Consider the following 25,401-nt stretch of genomic DNA (forward strand, 5'->3'; position numbering starts at 1 on the left):
TCCACCTCTCACCTTACTCACTGGAACTAGATAGAACCTGGCATCCGCCCATCCTGCTGGTGTTGTACTATATTGTTGCAGTGCAAAAACTCATTTAATAATGAGTGATATTCTTGTTCACTTGTTACAAATTTTAAGTGGTGACCAATCAGCTCCTACTGTAACTGTCATGTGTGAAAAATGACAATTAGGAGCTGATTGGTTGGAGCACCATTTAAAATTCGTAACAAGTGAACAAGAATATAATTCGTTATTACATATGCCGCTAAGTCCATTAGTGCTACAGGGAAGTGGCTACAGCTACAGCTACTACATGTAGTTAAAGGTTTATAAAATACAGATCATATTCTTTAATTCCTTTCCTTTTCCTCTGTGGTTTATCTGGAGTGTATATATAGAGACAATGTGACATACCAGAGATATATAACAACATATTGGGGCTGTTTGTCACAGATAAAATTACAATTCTGCTTCTTATCTCTTCCTGGGGCTGGATGAAGAGAACTGGGGAAAAACACACAGACAACAATGAGGCAGATGGACAGACAGAGTCTGAGGCACCCACCATGACTGGCAGACAGGTGATACAGACATAGTGACTGGCAGACAGGTGATACAGACACAGTCACAGGAGACAGGTGATACAGACACAGTCACGGGAGACAGGTGATACAGTCACGGGAGACAGGTGATACAGACACAGTGACGGGAGACAGACAGGTGATACAGACACAGGAGACAGGTGATACAGACACAGTGACGGGAGACAGGTGATACAGACACAGGAGACAGGTGATACAGAAACAGTGACGGGAGACAGGTGATACAGATAAAGTGACAGGAGACAGGTGGTACAGACACAGTGACAGGAGACAGGTGATACAGACACAGTGACAGGAGACAGGTGGTACAGACACATTGACAGGAGACAGGTGGTACAGACACAGTGACAGGAGACAGGTGGTACAGACACATTGACAGGAGACAGGCGATACAGACACAGTGACAGGAGACAGGAGATAAAGACACAGTGACGGGAGACAGGTGATACAGACAGGTGATACAGACACAGTGACAGGAGACAGACAGGTGATACAGACACAGTGACAGGAGACAGGTGATACAGTGACAGGAGACAGGTGATACAGACACAGTGATGGGAGACAGATAGTACAGACACAATGACAGGAGACAGGTAGTACAGACACTGTGACAGGAGACAGGTGATACAGACACAGTGACAGGAGACAGGTGATACAGACACAGTGATGGGAGACACATAGTACAGACACAATGACAGGAGACAGGTGATACAGACACAGTGACAGGAGACAGGTAGTACAGACACAATGACAGGAGACAGGTGATACAGACACAGTGATGGGAGACACATAGTACAGACACAATGACAGGAGACAGGTGATACAGACACAGTGACAGGAGACACATAGTACAGACACAATGACAGGAGACAGGTGATACAGACACAGTGACAGGAGACAGGTAGTACAGACACAGTGACAGCAGACAGACAGGTGATACAGACACAGTGACAGGAGACAGGTGAATAGACATAGTAAAAGCAAGACAGAGAAAAGTATAAAGAAAGGACATTGAGTGAACTATTTTGTAACCGCAGACTTCTACAAGGACATGGGAAGATATGAGCTTCTGCTTCATGTTGGTGTACAGTCTCCTGATATTTTCTGGCAGTGAAGGTGAGGAGTGTGTCAGAGCGGGGTTACGGGGTATACTGACATTTTTATGTACTCGGTGATTCGTCATCGTGGGCCACAACGTCCAGTGTCTAAAGTCTTAAAGCATAAAAAGCTAATGTACATCAGAAGCTATGGAAGAAATTACAGTATTTGGTATAGTATATATCACATAAGTATTTTAACCATCATCTGGAATTCGATCATCACTGATCTCTAGATCAGCACTTTATACAAAATGTTACTGTTATTTTGGATCTGTTTATTTTACCTTTTTACATACAATATTGTACTTTTATGCATTTTATTTACTATGAGCTATGTCTGATGTTTGAAGTCTTAAAAACCATAAAGCTCTAATTGCATCTGAGTACGCATACTGTATAGTGTATAGGTGCTAACAGGATTTGGGAAATATCAGCAAATTGTGGCAGAAAATATATATAAAATGTATATGCCAGTCTGATCTGGGACACAGTAATACTGTAGGTAAATAGACTGAAAATGGATCAGGATTTTTTTTTTTCTGTACCTATTGTTCAAAAGGAGGTAAAAGACTTATGGTGCATACACACGATCAGATTTTTTCTTCAGATATGGACGATAACGATTTAAAAATCGTTCAGTCGTTCATATCTGAAGGAAAATCGTTCATATCTGACATGCCTGAACGATGGACGATCAACGATGCGCGTTCCCGTTTGTCAGATAACGATATCTGACATCTGATGGGTTTGCAGTCAGACTTGGACGATCCCATTCATTTTAATGCAGTCAAAAATCGTTCAATCGTTCAAATCGTTTAATCGTTCAGTCGTTCATCTGACAAATCTGACAAGTCTGACAAATCTGACCGTGTGTACGCTCCATTAAGAAAAAATACAATCTCTGAGGGCTCTTCCTGTGCTAAAACGAGATACATGGTGTAAAAAGCGCTATTCACGGCGTTCGTGCATTGCTCTCGCTTGTGTGACAATGGATTGTTCACACCTGAAACTGATTCAAGCGCATTTGCGAAAGCAAGATAAACTCTGAAGCTGCATACACACACAACGATTATTTGAACGATTATCGCTAAACGATATCGTTTAATGATAATCGTTTGAAAAAATCGTTCACTTTCTGAGTCACATGATGAACGATTATCGTTCATGCGCATTCACGTTTGTAGTTCAGTCAGACCTGTCAACTGAACGATTTTCATTAAGGGAATATGTAAAAATCAATTGTAGTTCATAAAAATCGTTCATTACACTTTAAAAAATCTGACAGAAAATCGTTCATAAATATCTTTCATAAAATCGTTGGTAACAAAATCGTTGTGTGTGTATGCAACTTAATGGTGCATACACACGGTCAGATTTGTCAGATCTGTCAGATGAACGATTTTACCAAAGATTTTAACGATTTGAACGATTTTTGACTGCATTAAAAATGAATGGAATCGTCCAAGTCTGACTGCAAAAACATCAGATGTCAGATATCGTTATCTGACTATCGGGAACGCGCATCGTTGATCGTCCATCGTTCAGGCATGTCAGATATGTCAGATTTTCCTTCAGATATGAACGATTGAACGATTTTATAAATCATTATCGTTCAGATCTGAAGAAAAATCTGACCGTGTGTATGCACCATAACCTGTATTATTACAAAAAAAGAATCAATTTCTCGTATTCCATCTGAGCAGCTTGGCCTGCCGAATTCTACCCCCTTTACAAGCCACTTTGGGGGAAAACTAACCAATAATAAATAAATAGTAATTGATTAGAAACAGAGAAAGCATGCCTCCCCCCACCAGAATCCGTCACCAGCCCTGGCAATGTTGGCACCCCAGTGTTTCCCAGGTATCTCTAATACCCATGCATTACGCATACATATGTGTATCTAGAATGGCTACAGGGTGTGCAGTGCACACAGGCCCCTGGGTCCGGGTTGGCCTCGCGCCTCACACCTTTTACCTATGCTTGCCGACAATCTGGCTGAATCGTGTCATCAGCCACCCCCTCTGTGGGGGACTCTCTTGAAATTGCGGTGGGGGGAGCAGAGGGGTCGGCAGCCATCGGGAGACTTGCCTGCCTTTCCAGGGGCCGGGACCAGCACCCGATTTTCATGAGGCTCCCGTACGAATCGGGAGGGTAGGCAAGTATGCAGTTTTACCCAGATAATACCTGACACTTCCCTTGGCAATCGGAGACCCCTCTGCGGCTGATGCTATCTTTCCAAATTCACTGGGACGATGGCGCCGGCCAACGATGGCAAGTGGGAGGGGAGCCCAACACGCACAGGAGGGGAGGGGCGCTTTGTTACTATGACCCTGTCTGTATATAGGTTTAAATAACTGGTTTAAATAACTGAAACAAAATGCTAAAAAAAAAAAAACAACCTTGTCAAAATACAATGTAACTAAAACGAACAAAAGGACGGAAGTAGAAGATGATACTGATGGAACTTCGCACCTTTATAAAAAGCCAGAATTCAACCGACATGTAATTTAGCTCATCTCTATGTTCTAGAGCACCTTGTTTTACATGTAGAAAGAACGGAACAATTCTCATGTGCAGAGACAGTTCTTCAGGTTACCTCTAACTCAGTAGCTCTCTCAGAGCTGTAATATATGTGTAGGTAACTATTAGTATGTAACTCCCCTTTATACAGGTGCCATGGATAATACTGTGTAGTAGTGATGTGTACAAGTATAGTCTGTTTCTCATCTCGTATGTCCAACAGTCCCACCACCGGCCTTGGTCCACCAGTGGTGGCTCCAGGGGTGGGGCTGCAACGCAGTCCAAAATTCAAATAGGGGAGTCACACCAACTGCCAGTGAGTCCCAGCCATCTAAGTTTGGCAGCATTTGACATGGCAGTTGGTTTGTTTTCCCTATTTGAATTTTGGACTCTTCTGAAGCCCCGCCTCCAAAGCCGCCACCGCTCACAATCCTAACTTTATTTAACACGGGATACACAGTTTGTTACTAAAACCATTATGGCACATTTATTTAGCCTGTGGGAAAGAGGGATTGGCGGGTAACTTGTTCACTGTTTGAGTTATGCAAAAATATAAATGTTGTAAAACCATGTAATAAGAAATAGATACTCGGAGAGTATAGATAATGGTCCGTAGCTTAAGGGCCGTATTCAATTAGAGGAGAAAAGTCTGAATCCGTGAAAAAGTATCGCGGATGACATCAATTCGCCAGGCGGAAATTTTCGGCTGTATTCAATTCCAAAGACTTTTGCGTACGCTAAAAGTCAATGCAATGTAAACGGCGGAAAAGGTTCAACTATGAATAGCAGGTGGAAAAAAGTGCAGAATTGCGGATTTGGGGTGGAAACTTCAGGAAACACTCCTGCACCCTTGGGACAGTTCCCCAAAGATAAACTGTATCAAAATATAAAAAAAAAAAAATACTTTAGAACACCCCAAAAAAGTACTTTCATTTTGGGGGCAAAAAAGTTCAAAGTTGGGGGACAAACTTAAAAACTAGCAAAATAGACTTCTGGGGGCTCCCCAAGTATGGGGCAGGTGTTTTTTTTATTGAAGTGCTTGCGGCAGGTGGATTTTTTTACGTGATTTAAAACTTCACTTTAGCAACTTAAAAATATGCTAGCACAAATTTTCTTGTACCCCAAATTTGCTGGGAGTACTTATTTTCACCCAAAAATACTGCTTAATGCTATTCTTCTCCACTTGTGTTAATGCGCTATTTGGCACAACTTAATGTTCATCCAACATTTTGGGGTCTGCGCCTGCGATCTCGCTCGCAGACCCCCTAAGCCGCAGCATGATTGACATGCCACTGCGTTTGGGGGGTGGAGCAGTGGTGTGCCTGGGCGCCATTCCCAGAAAACAGAGGTGTGTTGCATCCATTGTCCAGGAGGGACACGGCCAGGGTCTGCATCGGCAGACGGAGATTCCTGGCCTCTTGTGTGACCAGACACCGGCCAGGCTGCAGGAAGCTTTAGCTCCCGCAGCCCAGCCAAAGGGACAAAAGTCGCGATTGTTCCGATGGCGATTCCAGGCAACGTCTTTGGTCGCAGCGCTGGGATGAACGGATTTGCACAGCCGCTTGTGTGCGTCTGCGCACATCCGTCCAGCTCTGAATCAGACTCATAATGTGATAGGATCTGGTAATTCAGTTCTGGATAAAATCAACTCTTGTAAATGGGGTTGGGGTTAGGCACTAAGCAGAGGGTTAGGTTTAGGCACTAATGGGAGAGGCTTAGGTTTAGGCACTAATGGGGAGGGTTCAGGGTGGGGAGGGTTAGTATACTTACCCGACCCCTGTCGGGATACTGAGCGTCAGGTTGCCGCTGTCGGTATTTTGACAGGGGGCATCCTGACTGCTGGTATTACATACCCATTCCCTCTCTGTGTCCTCTCAGGTTGCTTCAGTCTCCCCTCTCTCTCTCTCTCCCTCTCCTTCGTCTCTGGAAGTCCACCCACGGAGTCCGGAGCCATGCTGTGCCAACTCTGCCTGAACTGGACTAACCATCCGCTGCAGTTCTACACCTTCACGTTTACCTTAAATGAGCATCTGGTACGTCTCGCTAGAATAAAACAGCGAAGAGCAACATATAGACTGGAAAAAAAGAGGAACAACACTGGCTTGTGGAAATGCAAAGTGGATGAGCATCCTGATCTCAGCGCTGAGTATTACCTCGGACCCCCAACATCAGCCCCACCAGCAGAAAAGAAGCAAGACACAGGTATATGCATTAGGAAAAGGCGAAGGACAGGTGGATTTCTGATCTGTCCCTCCGCCTGCAGAGTGAGCTAGGAGTCAGTCCGTACATACACTCCCATACCTCAGGCCCTTTTATGCGTAACCCTGGTTGCAGAGCCACTCACTCTACTTCTCGTCTAACTGGAGCAGTTTCCCCGCATCCACACACTGGGGCCTAATTATCAATTACCACATGCTCAATGCGACCTGGGCGCGATATTAACGTCCAAAATAGCCCGTTCCTGCGATATGCTTGGAGTGCAGTGAAAGCATCAGCGTTCTCTTCACTCCTCTATCGGGACTATTGCGCATGCAGTTTGGCCATTGCCGGATGGGGTTTTGTAGAAACCCTCTCCCTGTAAATATTGCTAAGTGTAGCCTATAGGCTACAATGGTTACCTGCAGCGGCCAAACTCTGGAATGCGTTACATTCTGGAGCATGGTAAATCTGACAGCTGCACAACTTCCGTAGAAACCTACAAGGTCAGCTGCTGTTGGAAATGGAGGGATTGGAGATATCTGCTGAGGTCCCTCCTTCATACACTGGGGGTAATACATAATATTTGTGGGTAGCCCCCCAAAGCAGGTGTTTTCAGGGAAAATGCAGCAAATATTTAATGCCAAATAGGCCCCTAAGTGACATCCCACCTCACATCGCTGCGCCATATACAATCTTTTGGTCTCACAGAAATTTGCTTAATAAAAAGTGCAATGCCAGGTAATGATTGTCAATATTGAGCAGATTATTATGGTGTGTGATGAAAAATGCAGTCCCAAGATGACCGATCGCTGTCCGCTTGTGTGTGTGTGGTCATCTCCAGAGCGCGGGAACATGCTGGGAGAGACCCAGGTGTGATCGGCACTAGGGACCTGGAATGGATCTTGGTAGGCAGGATCAGGCTCATCTCTCAGAGGTAAAGTAAAGAAGAATCACAGACTGCGCACTCAGCAGATATTCAGAGCCAACAAGTCTAAGAAGCTTATAAAAAAAACATCCTTTAATTGTAACAAATCAATATAAAAATCCATATAAAAGAAATTCCATATAAACACAAAATGTCGATTTTCTACTATAATGTATATAGGGAATTTCTGAGAATCACAATATCATATTAAAATACAATATAATAAAATGAAATGAATATAAAAATAAAAAAGGACAATAGAAAAGTCAGTGAAGCAGCGTTCACTAAAAACATGTAGAGCAGTGGTGTCAAACTCGGGTCATCCAGCTGCAGTGGAACAGAATCAGTATGATAAACCGCCGGCAGCATGGTCAAATCCCGAAGCTAAAGAAAGTAAGTACAACTAACCTCCCCCCCCCCTCCCCCAAGTGCCTAACCCCCCTCCAAGTGCCTAAACCTAAGTCTCCCAGGGGGGCGCTTAACCCTAACCCCCCCTTTCCCTAGCCTTCCCGGGGGGCTGCCTAAACTTAAGTCCACCCAGGGAGCCCCTAACCTAACCCTCCCCCCCGCGGCTGTCCGCGCCTGGCACCCGGCTTACCTTCAATCGGTATGCTGGTTGTTGGGCTCCCGACGTAGGTCTAATGACAGGCATTGGGATTTCGATGCCTGTCATTAGTACCTTGCCGGGATTTGACAGTCGCCATTGCGACCGTCGGTTTCCTGACTGCATCCCAGTGGAACCACACATCTATTAGGGCATGCTAAAACTGTGGCAGGTCATACTGGGATGTGTAGTTCCACTGCAGCTGGATGGCCTGAATTTGACACCACTGATGTAGATAATACATTATATCTATTCCAGTGCTTGAGAATGAGCAATAGTTCAGCAATAATCTTTCAGCTCGTGCTGCAAATCGAGTCTGATTGTAGTATCCCACCAATGTAGGCAAAACATTTGCTGCTACTTAATATCAGAATGAAAGGCTTTGTTAGTTCAGGAACACGGAGATCCGGTAAAGTCAATAGTACGCTTCACACTGTGCTGGAGATCTTGAGGTCTAATAATTAAAGCAGGCTTAGCGGCGGAGACACAGACCTGTGAGCCGCGTGTAGTTAGATGGGAGTACCGTCCGGCTTTTCAGATGGAGCGGTCTATGAGCTGATCTTACAGGTGTAGTGTCCGTATGAAACTGCAGCACTTGTTAATGCATCTCAGGAACTTCTTATTTTCATTTCCAGGTAAAGAGGAGAAGTCTGTTCCGGCATTGCCCGTTTCATACAGAATTATTCTAACAATAGGAACCGCAGCAGTGCTGCTGATCACCCTCATTATAGTGACTGGCACCACATCAAGTCGCTGCTTAGCGGGACAATGCAGGTACTTCACTATAACCAGTAACTTAATCTACATCAATGTGACGCACAATAGATATCTAAATCCGGACAATGTCAATGTTACCCAGGAATAGTCCATAGATTACTGTCTGAGATTTCTAAGACAAATTGGATCTGATACTGAGTTGCCTGAAATGTTGCACTCAGCGGCAGTGTCGGACTGGGACAAGAAGGGCCCCCAGGGGAATGCAGTGTTAGGGGCCGCTGAAAAACTGACACAGTATATACATACACACACACACACAAATACATGCATACTCCCCACCCCATCCCCACTCCCATCCTGCACTGTGCTCCCCCACCCCATCCCACACTGTGCTACCCATCCCATCCACACCCCCCCTCCCACACTGTGCTCCCCATCCCATCCACGCCCCCCTCCCACGCTGTGCTCCCCATACCATCCACGCCCCCATTACACCCTATGCTCCCCATACCATCCAGGCCCCCATTACACACTGTGCTTCCCATCCCATCCACGCCCCCCTCCCACTCTGTGCTCCCCGTACCATCCACGCCCCCATTACAACCTGTGCTCCCCATACCATCCACGCCCCCATTACACCCTGTGCTCCCTATCCCATCCTCGCTCCCATCCCACACTGTGCTCCCCATCCTATCCAGGCCAACGTCCCACACTGTGCTCCCCATCCTATCCCCGCCAACGTCCCACACTGTGCTCCCCATCCCCACCCCTATTCCACACTGTGCTCCCCAGCCCATCCTCGCCCCCATCCCACACTGTGCTCCCCATCCCATCCCCACCACTATTCCACACTGTGCTCCCCATCCTATCCCCGCCAACGTCCCACACTGTGCTTCCCATCCTATCCCCGCCAACGTCCCACACTGTGCTCCCCATCCCATCCCCACCACTATTCCACACTGTGCTCCCCATTCCACACTGTGCTACCTATCCCATACTGTGCTCCCAATCCCATCCACACCCCCCTACCATGCTGTGCTCCCCATACCATCCACGTCCCTATTACACCCTGTGCTCCCCATACCATCCATGCTCCCATTACACCCTATGCTCCCCATCCCATCCCCGCCACTATTCCACACTGTGCTCCCCATCCCACACTGTGCTACCCATCCCATACTGTGCTCCCCATCCCATACTGTGCTCCCCATCCCTTCCACGTCCCTATTACACCCTGTGCTCCCCATACCATCCATGCCCCCATTACACCCTATGCTCCCCATCCCATCCTCGCCCCCATCCCACACTATGCTCCCCATCCCATCCCCGCCAGCGTCCCACACTGTGCTCCCCATCCCATCCCCGCCCCTATTCCACACTGTGCTACCCAGCCCATCCCCACCTCTATTCCACACTGTGTTCCCCATCCCATCCCCTCCCCTATTCCACACTGTGCTCCCCATCCCATCCCCGCCCCTATCCCACACTGTGCTACCCAGCCCATCCCCACCAACGTCCCACACTGTGCTCCCCATCCCATCCCCGCCAACGTCCCACACTGTGCTCCCCATCCTATCCCCGCCAACGTCCCACACTGTGCTTCCCATCCTATCCCCGCCAGCGTCCCACACTGTGCTCCCCATCCCATCCCCACCACTATTCCACACTGTGCTACCCAGCCCATCCCCACCTCTATTCCACACTGTGTTCCCCATCCCATCCCCTCCCCTATTCCACACTGTGCTCCCCATCCCATCCCCGCCCCTATCCCACACTGTGCTACCCAGCCCATCCCCACCAACGTCCCACACTGTGCTCCCCATCCCATCCCCGCCAACGTCCCACACTGTGCTCCCCATCCTATCCCCGCCAACGTCCCACACTGTGCTTCCCATCCTATCCCCGCCAACGTCCCACACTGTGCTCCCCATCCCATCCCCACCACTATTCCACACTGTGCTCCCCATTCCACACTGTGCTACCTATCCCATACTGTGCTCCCAATCCCATCCACACCCCCCTACCATGCTGTGCTCCCCATACCATCCACGTCCCTATTACACCCTGTGCTCCCCATACCATCCATGCTCCCATTACACCCTATGCTCCCCATCCCATCCCCGCCACTATTCCACACTGTGCTCCCCATCCCACACTGTGCTACCCATCCCATACTGTGCTCCCCATCCCACACTGTGCTCCCCATCCCATCCCCACCACTATTCCACACTGTGCTCCCCATCCCACACTGTGCTACCTATCCCATACTGTGCTCCCAATCCCATCCACACCCCCCTACCATGCTGTGCTCCACATACCATCCACGTCCCTATTACACCCTGTGCTCCCCATACCATCCATGCTCCCATTACACCCTATGCTCCCCATCCCATCCCCGCCACTATTCCACACTGTGCTACCTATCCCATACTGTGTTCCCCATCCCATCCACGTCCCTATTACACCCTGTGCTCCCCATACCATCCATGCCCCATTACACCCTATGCTCCCCATCCCATCCTCGCCCCCATCCCACACTATGCTCCCATCCCATCCCCGCCAGCGTCCCACACTGTGCTCCCCATCCCATCCCCGCCCCTATTCCACACTGTGCTACCCAGCCCATCCCCGCCTCTATTCCACACTGTGCTCCCCATCCCATCCCCGCCCCTATTCCACACTGTGCTCCCCATCCCATCCCCGCCCCTATTCCACACTGTGCTCCCCATCCCATCCCGCCCCTATTCCACACTGTACTCCCCATCCCATCCCCGCCCCTATTCCACACTGTGCTCCCCATCCCATCCCCTATTCCACACTGTGCTACCCAGCCCATCCCCGCCAATGTCCCACACTGTGCTCCCCATCCCATCCCCGCCCCTATTCCACACTGTGCTCCCCATCCCATCCCCGCCCCTATTCCACACTGTGCTACCCAGCCCATCCCCGCCAACGTCCCACACTGTGCTCCTCATCCCATCCCCGCCCCTATTCCACACTGTGCTACCCAGCCCATACCCGCCAATGTTCCACACTGTGCTCCCCATACCATCCCCGCCCCTATTCCACACTGTGCTCCCCAGCCCACACTGTGCTACCCAGCCCATCCCCGCCAATGTCCCACACTGTGCTACTCATCCCATCCCTGCCTCTATTCCACACTGTGCTCCCCATCCCACACTGTGCTCCCCATCCCATCCCAATCCCTATTCCACACTGTGCTCCTCATCCCATCCCCGCCCTTATTCCACATTGTGCTCCCCATCCCATCCCCGCCAACGTCCCACACTGTGCTCCCCAGCCCACACTGTGCTCCCCATCCCATCCCCGCCAACGTCCCACACTGTGCTCCCCAGCCCATCCCTGCCCCTATTCCACACTGTGCTCCCCAGCCCATCCCCTGCACCCATCCCCCACTATGTTACCCATCCCACACTGTGCTCCCCACCCCCTACTCTACTCCATATTCCACACTGTGCTCCCCATCCCACACTGTGCTACCTATTCCACACTGTGCTCCCCATCCCACACTGTGCTACCCATCCCACACTGTGCTCCCCACCCCCTACTCTACTCCCTATTCCACACTGTGCACCCTAAACCTATACCACATTTTGTGCCCACCCCTCTACCCCAGGCTACACTTACCTACAATGAACACCAGCCAGAAAGGGAAAGGCTCCGTTGAGTCTGACTGCGGTGCTGTACAAGGCTGTGCACTGGGGTGGGGGTGGGGCTGATGCTTGATGACTCCGCAGACCTCTCAGCCAGTGATAAGAGGAGTCTGAAGCAGACAGTTCAACTTACTTCAGACCCTTCTGATCACTGGCTGAGAGTTCTGAGGTGTCATCAGGCAGCCCCGCCCCCTCCGTAGTACTACTGCTAAGCATCTCCAGGCCCCGGCGTTAGCCAGATTAAAGACATGCTGATGCTGGGGCCAGTTCATTCAGTGTGCATCTGAGGCAAGCCCCTGCGCCCTTCCCCACCCCCGCATATGGTCCACTAAGCCCCGCCCCCTCAGAAAGGGGCATGGTCTGAAATGAGTGGGTTCCCTCCGTGGAATTACCTGGCGGCCCGGTGTGAGACTGCACATGCGTGAACATCTCTGAAAAACCCTACAGTGCATGCGTTACATAGAGTCTAGGCACAATGCTGCTACTGTATACTCTAAATCAGTGGTTCTCAAACTCGGTCCTCAGGACCCCACACAGGTCACATTTTCCAGGTCACCCAGCAGGTGCACAGGTGTAGTCATTACTCAATGACACATTTTAAAAGGTCCACAGGTGGAGCTAATAATTTCACTTGATTGTGGAGACATGGAAAACATGCACATTCAGATGCTGCCTACTACACTAGGGGGTATATTTACTAAAGTGAGAGTTTTTAGAAGTGTTGTTGCCCATAGCAACCAATCAGATTCTAGCTATTATCTTCTAGAAGGTTAATGGAGCAGAGTAGACCTGCGCATTGAGCTTGCCTGATGGTGGTAAGCTGCTGACAACGTATAGGTACCCTCACCTATAACAATACATATAAACAGAAAAAGACGTTGTAGCTCTCAACCTATGTGGAAGTATATTACAGTGGTGTTTACAATTTCCCCCTTATGTAGTATGAGTCCAGATATACATCAAACCATAAATGCCTGGTATTAAAGCAGATGTGAATGGTGACTCTCTAAACTGGTAATAGGTCAATTGGAAAAATAGAGACAGTATACTGAATTCTGTGTGTTATAGGGTAGTATGGCAGTATACTAGTACAAATAGTCTAAAAACAATGGTATTTTATTGGGTCATATGCTACACCAAAGTGAGCCAGAAAACATGCACATGCAGAATGAAGTCAGTGTCATTCAGTTCAGAATGTGGGACAAACTGATGGGAAATTATAATCCGGACTTTAAATGTTAGTAATGCAGTGGATGGCTGGATAAGTAATGTCCAAAGATGAAGAATGTGGGGGGGGGTGTTTTGTGAGTTGTTCAATTGCGGCGTCCCACTAACTGTAACTCCGTGAAGGTTGAAAGTTATAATATAGGTGCCCGGGGTGATCTTCTTTGGGTCAGGAGGTACGGTGTGTGCTGTAGGGGAGAGGCAGTCTCACTGCAGCGCGTGTGTCACTCACCGGCACAAGCGCCGGATGGCGCCTGACTGAACAGGCCGCCTCCGGCGGATCGTGTCTGGGTGTGCGCTGTGGTCCGAGGAGGAGGCAGAACAGCCCCACCGTTCGTTAGAGTAGTGTCCCGCGTGTCTCCTACTGTAGACGGGGGACTTGCCTCTCTACCCTAGAGGGCACCGCGCCTACCATGCCGGCTCCTGTTTGGCTATCCGTAGTGCTTGCTTCCTGGGTTGGTTACGTGACTGGAGGGTTCTTCAAGTATTGTTGTCCTGATGAACGATGTAAATCTTCAACAATAGTGTCGGATTCTTACAATGTGCACGCTGGTCTGGGGTCTTTGGTAGTAGCAAATACAGGTAAATAAAAAGCTTGTTATGCAGTGATCTCCATCCCGTTTCAGCCTTTAAGGCCTTTATCAAGGAGGTAATGATTGAAATGGTAGAGTCTGAATAAGTATTCTTGGGGCGGTCTTAACATATGCAAAACCACCTGTGATGATTGGTGAGGCGTGTAGACATTCTGGATTAGTGCAAACTGCTGTCAATCATTCACTCTGACAAAGTGGCAGTGTGTATGACTGCTTAATCTCCCATTACCATTTAAGAATAGATCTACTAACACTTCAGTGATCATCTGTACTGTTATCCACTGTGTAGCGGAGAAAGATGACCAATAAATAAACATATTAACCACTTGCCTGGCACAGTCGTATCAGATACAACCATACCAGACTGGGCTTTACCTGACATGGCCGTATCTGATACGACCAGTCAGGAATGCCCACTGGGTGGCTGTTGGAAGCTAATCTTCCCGCAGCCGCCTATATCAGAGGGACCTACGGGTCCCTCTCCACCCGCGGCTGCCTCTCCAGCGTGTACCGATCACTGCTGGCCACAGTGATCGGGCACCCGGTATCAAGCCCCCTTCCAGCGTGGTTGACTTTCATTGTAGCAGCAGCCACGGCTCCTGTAGCCGCGGCTGCTGCGGAGTCCCGATCACTGTGGCCAGCAGTGATCGGGATGCTAGCATCACCCCCCGCGGCGCGGCTGCAAGGCAGCCGTTACCTCAATGGCTGTAAGCACCTCCGGCTCCTGGAAGCCAGTCGCGATGCTACTCTGAACAGCAGACTCCGGCCGGCGGCATCCCACTCTCCATGCGGCCGCAAGGGCTCCTCCTCCACAGAAAGCAGCAGCCGCGGCTCCTGGAAGCCGGCCATGGCTGCTGCTGTGTCCACCCGCCAGCACCCTCACCTCCCCCATTTGGCTGCTCTCTTGCAGGCAGCTATTTCCTCCTGGCTGGGGGCAACCATACCTCCTCCTCATTCCTCCCGGCCAGGGCAAGCTCCGCCTCATCTGCCTCCCTTGTGCCAGATCACTGCTGGCCACAGTGATCGGGCAGTAAAGAAACAGTAAATATAATGCATGCAGTGGATGTATGTATAAAATATATACATACACATACATACATATACATACACACACACACACACACAGACCCAGTATATATATATATATATATATATATATATATAATATATACACACACACAGTATGTGTGGATGTGAATGATATATATATATATATATATACATATATACACACACACACATATATATATATATATATATATATATATATATATATGACACACACATACACACACGGGATGGCCACTGGCCATTGATGTTTTACAAACCATCGATGGTAAAAAAAAAAGTGATTTTGCCCTGCTGACAGGCACCGATGCTGCACATCGATGGCAGCCCCCAACCGATGTTAAGGCAACATCGATTGCTGTGGTCTCAAATAATCAATGAACGTTTTTATTGATGGTTTCCCCGTTGACCATCGATGGTACACCTGTCAATAGCTACCATTACAGTATACCATAAAAATTGCTATTGTTATGGTATACTGTGTTAAAAAAAAAAAAAAATCACTTTGGTTAAGTTTTATAAAAGATGTTCTTGACCTAATTCAATCATAAAAAAACGACAATTTCTGAGCGGTTTTTGGAAAAATAATTTGTCAGTTAAGTGGTTAAAGACTCTATATGGCTCCATGTGTATTTATTTCTAACACTTGGGATGTGGTAGGTATTCATATATAGGCCAAAAAACTCAAATAGTTAATTGTTGTATAGTACAATCTGGATATGTTTATTCATAATATTGTTATTATAGGCTGGCGTAGAGAGATAAATGAGTTGATAGTGGCATAACTATTTACATAGAATTGACATAACCTCATTGTCTTTGTTTAAACCCATTGGTGCAAATGTCTTCAGTTCATTCATCCACTTAAGTTCTTGTATCTTTATTTGATTTATGAAGTTACCTCCTCTCCAGTTGGGTTTTATTTCTTATATCCCTATAAATGTTAAAGATTTATGGTCGCTGTTATAGAATTCTTTAAAATGCTTTGGCAAGTTGTGATCGTCCAGGCCTTTCTTTATGTTACGTATATGTATACGGACTTTTAATGGTCTTATGGTACGGCCTATGTATTGTTTCTTACAGCCGCATTCGAGTAAGTAAATCACTCTTTTGCTATTGCATGCAAGTCTGTCTTTTATTTCATATGAGGTGTCTGTGTATTGTGATTTAAAGGTGTTTATAGATTTCGTACTTCTTTTATTACTATTAACACACCCTGGGCAGTTGCCACAGTAAAAAAAAAAACATTCTTTGGTCTATATATTATTATTTAAGGTGATTTGTCGTTTGGTGTTGGGGGCAATATGGTTACGTACCAGTTTGGATCTAAGATCTGGTGCTTTCTATAAATGATGTTTGGATAGGGGGGATAGGTGGTCTGCTAGTACTTTGTCCTCTAATAGTATAGGCCAATGTTTCTTTACAATTCTCTGTATATATTTATACTGTTTGGAAAAACTCGTTATGAAAAAGGTCTTGTTGTCTTCTTTGATTTTCCCCTTATCCTTATACTGGAGGAGTGTGTCTCTCTCTGTGTGTTCTATTTCCTTGACAGCTTCTCCTAGTGAGGTGATATCATAATTCTTTTCAATAAATTGGGTTGTCAGTTATTTTCCTTGTTTAATGAACTCTTCCTTACTTGAACAGTTCCTTCTCAGCCTAATATATTGACTCTTGGGTACTGCTCTCAACCAACTGGGGTGATGTCAACTATTATGCAAGATAAAACTGTTAACATCTACTTTCATCTTAAATGTTCTGGTTTGTATGGTTCTGTTTTCAATGTATATCTCAAGATCCAGAAACTCTATTTTTGTTCTGCTATAAGTGGCTGTAAATATAAGATTGTTGTTGTTGATATTTAATCGTTCTATGAAGTCTTTGGAGAGGTGATGAGTCACAACTCAGATGATCAAAATGTCATCTATGTATATTTTCCAGAGCACGAGATTCGCCCCAAGGTCCAGATCGTTCCAGATGTGTTGGTCTTCCCACCAACTCATATATAAGTTAGCATAACTTGGGGCGAATCTTGTGCCCATAGCAGTCCCAGTGTGTTGTAGGTAAAATTGGTTCTCGAACCAAACATAGTTATGTTCTAATATGAATTGTATACATTCTAATGTAAAATAGCATTGTGCCTCTGTCATGTCAGGATCTTTTTCCAAATGATAGTTGATACTCGAAATGCCTTGCTTATGATCTATCACTGAGTAGAGTGATGTTATTTATGCTGTCACTAACCATAAGTTATCGTCCCATGTGATGTCTTTTAGATAATTGAAGGTGGATGTGGTGTCCCTTAAATATGCCTGTTGGTTCTGTTCGTATGGTTGTAGTAGTAGATCTAGGTATTCTGACAATTTGGAGGTTGGGCCACCTATACCTGAAATTATTGATCTTCCTGGGGGTGATTCTGCATTTTTGTGGAGCTTTGGTAGGTAATAGAATACCGGTACAATGGGGTCATGTGTCTGTATGTATTTGAATTCTTTATCTGTTAGAACCCCCAACTGTAAACCTTTCTGTAATTGTTTGTTGAGTTGGTCTTGGAATTTAATGGTTGGATCTGTCCTTAGTCTGGAATATGTTGTCTCATTATTAAGCAGTCTACGCACTTCTTTTATGTAAACTTGTTTGGCCAGTAGTACTATTCTTCCTCCCTTATCCGCAGGTTTTTTGATGATTTGCTGGTTTTTTGTAGCTCTTGTATTGCTAATATCTCTTTGCGGGTGAGATTATTCATCCTCTGTTTGTGTCGTGATTCATCTAGTTTTTCAATATCCCTTTCTACCATTTTTGTAAACGTTTTAATATGTGCCCCTTGTAAGTAGCTGGGGTAGAACTTAGAGGGAGGTTTGAGGGAAGTGTGTTTAAAAGGTTCAGGTTGTGTCGAGTTCCTTATTTCTGTTGGTATTGTGGAGAAGAATTTCTTAAGTGTCAATTTCCTTTTAAAACTATGTAGATCTAGATAAGTCTGGAACTTGTCCAATTTGTTACGGATGAAGCCAGAAGATAATGAGTAAGTCATTGGAAATAATAACCTGTCTAGCACCTCTTTTTTCGGTTTAGTAGTTAACAGGTCCTCTCGTTTGAGAGCCATGCATTTGTCAATTGCTTCATTAACTTCACGTCTATTATATCCTCTCTGTATAAATTTTTGTCCCATTTCCTGAAGTGCCATGTGAAGATCCTCATTATGGGAAGTAATCCTTACAGCCCTCAACAGTTGTGAATAAAGGAGACCCCTTTTGAGAGCCGGGGGATATATTTTATACATACATCCACTGCATGCATTATATTTACTGTTTCTTTACTGCCCGATCACTGTGGCCAGCAGTGATCGGGCACAAGAGAGGGGCAGATGAGGCGGAGCTGCTCCTGGCCGGGAGGAATGAGGAGGAGGTATGGCTGCCCCCAGCCAGGAGGAAATAGCTGCCTGCAAGAGAGCAGCCAAATGGGGGAGGTGAGGGTGCTGGCGGATGGACACAGCAGCAGCCATGGCCGGCTTCCAGGAGCCGCGGCTGCTGCTTTCTGTGGAGGAGGAGCCCTTGCGGCCGCATGGAGAGTGGGATGCCGCCGGCCGGAGTCTGCTGTTCAGAGTAGCATCGCGACTGGCTTCCAGGAGCCGGAGGTGCTTACAGCCATTGAGGTAACAGCTGCCTTGCTGCCGCGCCGCGGGGGGTGATGCTAGCATCCCGATCACTGCTGGCCACAGTGATCGGGACTCCGCAGGAGCCGTGGCTGCTGCTACAATGAAAGTCAACCATGCTTGAAGGGGACTGCTACCAGGTGCCCGATCACTGTGGCCAGCAGTGATCGGTACACGCTGGAGAGGCAGCCGCGGGTGGAGAGGGACCCGTAGGTCCCTCTGATATAGGCGGCTGTGGGAAGATTAGCTTCCCACAGCCACCCAGTGGGCATTCCTGACTGGTCGTATCAGATACGACCATGTCAGGTAAAGCCCAGTCTGGTATGGTCATATCTGATACGACTGACCCAGGCAAGTGGTTAATGTTTATTTATTGGTCATCTTTCTCCGCTACACAGTGGATAACAGTACAGATGATCACTGAAGTGTTAGTAGATCTATTCTTAAATGGTAATGGGAGATTAAGCAGTCATACACACTGCCACTTTGTCAGAGTGAATGATTGACAGCAGTTTGCACTAATCCAGAATGTCTACACGTCTCACCAATCATCACAGGTGGTTTTGCATATGTTAAGACCGCCCCAAGAATACTTATTCAGACTCTACCATTTCAATCATTACCTCCTTGAAAAAGGCCTTAAAGGCTGAAACGCGTTGGTGACCACTGCATAACAAGCTTTTTATTTACCTGTATTTGCTACTACCAAAGACCCCAGACCAGCGTGCACATTGTAAGAATCCGACACTATTGTCGAAGATTTACATCGTTCATCAGGACAACAATACTTGAAGAACCCTCCAGTCACGTAACCAACCCAGGAAGCAAGTAATACGGATAGCCGAACAGGAGCCGTCAGGGCAGGAGCGGTGCCCTCTAGGGTAGAGAGGTAAGTCCCCAGTCTACAGTAGGAGACACGCGGCACACTACTCTAACGAGCGGTGGGGCCGTTCTGCCTCCTCCTCGTACCACAGCGCACACCCAGACACGATCCGCCGGAGGCGGCCTGTTCAGTCAGGCTCCATCCGGCGCTTGTGCCGGTGAGTGACACACGCGCTGCAGCGAGACTGCCTCTCCCCTACAGCACACACAACGTACCTCCTGACCCACAGAAGTTCACCCCGGGCACCTATATTCTAACTTTCAACCTTCACAGAGTTACAGCTAGCGGGACGCCACAATTGAACAACTCACAACGCTCCCCCCCCCCCCCCCATTCTTCATCTTTGGACATTACTTATCCAGCCATCCACTGCATTACTAACATTTAAAGTCCGGATTGCAACTTCCTATAAGTTTGTCCCACATTCTGAACTGAATGACACTGACATCATTCTGCATGTGCATGTTTTCTGGCTCACTTTGGTGTAGCGTATGACCCAATAAAATACCATTGTTTTTAGACTATTTGTACTAGTATACTTCCATACTACCATATAACACACATAATTCAGTATACTGTCTCTAGTTTTCCAATTGACCTATTACCAGTTTAGAGAGTCACCATTCACATCTGCTTTAATACCAGGCATTTATGGTTTGATGTATATCTGGACTCATACTACATAAGGGGGAAATTGTAAACACCACTGTAATATTCTTCCACATAGGTTGAGAGCTACAACGTCTTTTCTGTCTTCTAGAAGGTGCTAGTTAAATGTTAAGTAGAATCTGATTGGTTGCTATGGGCAACATCTCTTCTAAAAACTCTCACTGTAGTTAATATACCTCCTAGGGGTAGTGTTGGGGCCGTGACTCCAGCAACAGATGCAAGAGCGTACACAACAGTGTCCACCTCTGAAACAGGTCCTACATTAGGGTGTGTAAGGGTGCCTTTGTGACCATTAATCATACCAGATCGGCACAGCAGGGGGAGTGATGCACATTTGGAGGCAGGCGGGACTGATGATCGACACACATATGGTTGGCACAATATTGGTCGACACGTTTTTTATTTTACACCTAACCCTCACCCTAGTGCCTAACCCTAACCTTGAAAATGTTGGAAAAACAAATAAAATAATGTCAACCTTTCTAGTGGCAACCATTGGTGTGTCGACCATTTGAACCTGTCAACATTTTGCACATCAGCCTTTTGTCTATCGACCCCTCATCCGGCTACCGTTCTGGCATTCTAACTCTCTCTCTAGATGGCCGGTACTCCTCCTTATTGTATGTAAGTGCCTGGGTGCACTCCCAGAAAAGAAACCTTTTTAACTCATCACCACATAGGGCGGCACTCCCCGGACTTCATAGCAACACACCACGTTCACAAATTTATTCCGACAGTTCAGTTATGTTTAGTGATTTTCCTCAGGGACAAAAATATACAAATCATTTACCTTAAAAAGGCAACAACACTGTGTTCTCCAAGCAGCGGCTCCCCCACGGTCTGGGCGGACGTCAATCAGTGTGCGACATGGCCCCAGGATACTGTACACACACGGAGACCATTTACTATATGCCAGAGACCCCAAATACCACCGTCTCATCACCATTATATACATCCCACTGCTCTGTGTGTGTGTGTGTGTGTGTGTATGTAGGTGCACTACAACAACCAGCATTAACCCCATATGCTCCCGGCTGCACCAGCAGATATTGCATTGCGTACCCGCAGCACTCGATCAATAACCCTGCGTGATCCTGCACCTGCTTCATGAACCAGTCCCTGACTAAAGACCAGTCCCTGGGCATGCACTGCCAGATAAAATGCCTCCGAGACCCACAGACATTTTATAAGCCAGCCCGCAGATATCGGAGGCATACACTGAGATATCACAGAGTGTACTGGCTCAGATATCTGCCCTCCGCCCCTGTGGAGGAAACATTTCCTCGTTCCTTCCCTGTGAAGGAACAGGGTAAATGTCTGTCAGTCGGCAGCTGCTGGGCATACACTGCTCAATGCCGCCAACATTTAACTTACAGAATATCGCATCGGACAGGCATGCTGGACGATCCGGCATGACCGATCGATATTTTAGCATCGGTCAGCCACACACACTACAATTATTGTGGCGATCCACTGATATTTGGCAGATAGGCCCCATAAATTGTATAGTGTATGCCCAGCATAAGTTATCTGCCGTGTGGGCTAATCTTCTTTGCACACTACAGCCACTGATTACCATCACAGGATCTGCCAATAAGTTACATATCACACAAAAGTAACCATATATAAAAAAACAGTTACTGTAGTGATATACAGTATACACACAAATGCCAGCAGTATACCCAGATAGCCCTCCACCAGGGACTTGCGGTCAGGGTAGGTTCCCGTCATACTCCCTCTGTCATGCTCCAGTGTTTTGATATAAAAACAGTTTGTATATATGTGTGCCTCCCCTGCTATTGAGCTCACCGCCTGTCACTGCCCTCCACCCCTATCAGTGAGCCCATCAGTACAGAGCAAGCAGTCATTATCGGTGTCACGCTACCTCACTGGCCTGAGGAAGGACCTTTAAGGCGGCCAACAGTTATAAGACCCTGAAAGGGCTCCCAGGGTTACAAAACAAAAAAACAAAAAATTTAAATGAATAATGAAAAAAAAATAAAAAATAGTACAAAACAAAAATCTGTTCAATCCCCTGGCTAGCCTTATGTGACTTATGATCAAGGCCACCCCCACCCCAATTGTACAAGCTTCCCGACATCTGCCCCAGTCCCCACCCTCCCCAAACCACTTGTGCCCTCTTACTGCCACTTTGAAGCTTAGTGCATTGTATTTAAATAATTATACCTTCTACGGTTTTTTTCTATGCCTTCTTTAGAAAAAGATCAACCCTACATCCAGATGTCAGAGGTAAATTATGTTTCTACTCACTTGTATACAGTAACAATCGTTAAATGCCTAATAGGAGCCTATATATATTATATATATATATGGAGACAATAATAATTTATGGCTTAACCAGGCCAGTCTCTGGAAATATGCATGTGTGAGAGTCGGCTAGCTAATAAACAGATTCAGAAATATATATTATATTATATATAGACATGGCTATTTTTGTAGAAAATTGTGTTTAGGAACTGCGGGTGATGCTATAGAAAAAAAAAAAGATATATATATATTTATATTATTTAGAGAAAGGCACTCTAAAGGAACTATAAAATATTTATATAGAGAGGTTCCGGCTGAAAAATATCACTATACATGTATGTGTGCATATAGACAAATTGCCTTCTGAAAGCCTGCTTGTGTGTTCTGTATATTACAGACAGAGAAAGGTCTGAAAATTTTTCACTCACAGAGAATTTAAATTCCAACATGGGTATTCCACATATGGACACAGTAAGTATTAGTGACTGCAATGTCGCCCTCTACTGGCGTTGGATAGAGTGGCATGCAAATAATTCTGATTTTATTTTTTTTTCCACCATTTCATTTTGCAGGACACAGTATCCTATGTGGAGCTAGAACTAATACCAAAGCCCTCCTTACAAAAACTCCCCAGAAATCATTCCACTGTATATGCAACAATCATGTGATGTTACAGTAGTCTCAGAAGGCCAATCCTGGTATTTAGTCTTTAGCAAAGGATTTGTACACTAGAGGATGTGCCGCGTATTGTTTATTGCATAGATCTAGACCCCAAACATATAACAGTCATCCTATATGCAGCACTGTACTGTTACATAACTGTATTCAGGCCCATCAGTCACAGAGGCCCAAGAGCATACAATCTAATTTCTATTAATTTTATTAGCTTCTTTTTTTAATTTGATCACCAAACCCATATAGGTGCAATAGTGTATGTGTATATACATACAGTCAGGTGCATAAATACTGGGACATTGACAGGATTTTCATATTTTGGCCTCTATTCACCACCACAATGGCTGTGAAATGAAACAAACAAGATGTGCTTTAACTGCAGACTTTCAGATTTAATTTGAGGGTAATTACATCCAAATCAGGTGAACGGTGTAGGAATTACAACGGTTTCTATATGTGCCTCCCACTTTTTAAGGGGTCAAAAGTAATTTGACAAACTAAACAATCCTAAATCTAACTTTCACTTTTGAATACTTTGTAGCAAATCCTTTGCAGGCAATTACAGCCTGAAGTCTGGAACGCATAGACATCACCAGACGCTGGGTTTCATCCTTGGTGATGCTCTGCCAGGCCTCTACTGCAAATGTCTTCAGTTCCTGCTTGTTCTTGGGGCATTTTCCCTTCAGTTTTGTCTTCATCAAGTGAAATGCATGCTCGATCGGAATCAGGTCAGGGGATTGACTTGGCCATTGCATAACATTCCACTTTTTAGCCTTAAAAAACTCTTTGGTTGCTTTTGCAGTATGCTTCGGGTCATTGTCCATCTGCACTGTGATGCGCCGTCCAATGAGTTCTGAAGAGTTTGACTGAATATGAGCACATAATATTGCCCGAAACACTTCAGAATTCATTCTGCTGCTTTTGTCAGCAGTCACATCATCAATACAAGGGAACCAGTTCCATTGGCAGCCATACATGCCCACGCAATGACACTACCACCACCATGCTTCACTGATGAGGTGGTATGTTTTGGATCATGAGCAATTCCTTTCCTTCTCCATACTCTTCTCTTCCCATCACTCTGTTACAAGTTGATCTTTGTCTCATCTGTCCATAGGATGTTGTTCCAGAACTGTAATGGCTTTTTTAGATGTTGTTTGGCAAACTCTAATATGGTCTTCCTGTTTTTGTGTCTCACCAATGGTTTACAACTTGTGGTGAACCCTCTATATTCACTCTTGTGAAGTCTTCTCTTGATTGTTGACTTTGACACATATACACCTACCTCCTGGATAGTGTTCTTGATTTGACCAACTGTTGTGAAGGGGTTTTTCTTCACCAGGGAAATAATTTTTCTGTCATCCACCACAGTTGTTTTCCATGGTCTTCCGGTGTTGCTGAGCTCTCCGATGCGTCCTTTCTTTTTAAGAATGTTCCAAACAGTTGATTTGGCCACACCTAATGTTTTTCTATCTCTCTGATGGGTTGTTTTGATTTTTCAGCCTAATGATGGCTTGCTTCACTGATAGTGACAGCTCTTTGGATCTCATATTGAGAGTCGACAGCAACTGATTCCAAATGCAAATGTCACACCTAGAATCAACTCCAGACCTTTTACCTGCTTAATTGATAATGAAATAATGAGGGAATAGCCCACACCTGTCCATGAAATAGCTTTTGAGTTGATAGCCCCATTACTTTTGGCCCCTTAAAAAGTGGGAGGCACATATAGAAACTGTTGTAATTCCTACACCGTTCACCTGATTTTAATGTAATTACCCTCAAATTAAATCTGAAAGTCTGCAATTAAAGCACATCTTGTTTGTTTCATTTCAAAGCCATTGTGGTGGTGAATAGAGGCCAAAATATGAAAATTCTGTCAATGTCCCAATATTTATGCACCTGACTGTGTGTGTGTGTGTGTGTATATATATATATATATATATATATATATAATATTTTATTATTATTATTAACAGTTTCTTATATAGCGCAGCATATTCCGTTGCGCTTTACAATTGTAAGCAT

The 25,401-nt window shown here is 46.0% G+C and overlaps 1 protein-coding gene across 1 annotated transcript; it reads left to right on the top strand.

Moving 5' to 3' along the window:
* The first annotated feature begins 566 nt into the window (after positions 1–566).
* LOC148513665 (uncharacterized) lies at positions 567–23,617 on the top strand. The gene is made up of 7 exons (XM_088481548.1): positions 567–581; positions 1,640–1,718; positions 6,101–6,424; positions 8,586–8,724; positions 22,649–22,684; positions 23,079–23,169; positions 23,271–23,617. Exons 1-7 carry the CDS (start codon positions 567–569, stop codon positions 23,364–23,366), a joined length of 780 nt encoding a protein of 259 aa, XP_088337674.1. The 3' UTR covers positions 23,367–23,617.
* The last annotated feature ends 1,784 nt before the right edge of the window (positions 23,618–25,401 follow it).

Source organism: Taudactylus pleione, unplaced genomic scaffold, assembly GCF_031769625.1.
Source record: "Taudactylus pleione unplaced genomic scaffold, aTauple2 ptg000274l, whole genome shotgun sequence".
In the NCBI taxonomy this organism is placed as follows: domain Eukaryota; kingdom Metazoa; phylum Chordata; class Amphibia; order Anura; family Myobatrachidae; genus Taudactylus; species Taudactylus pleione.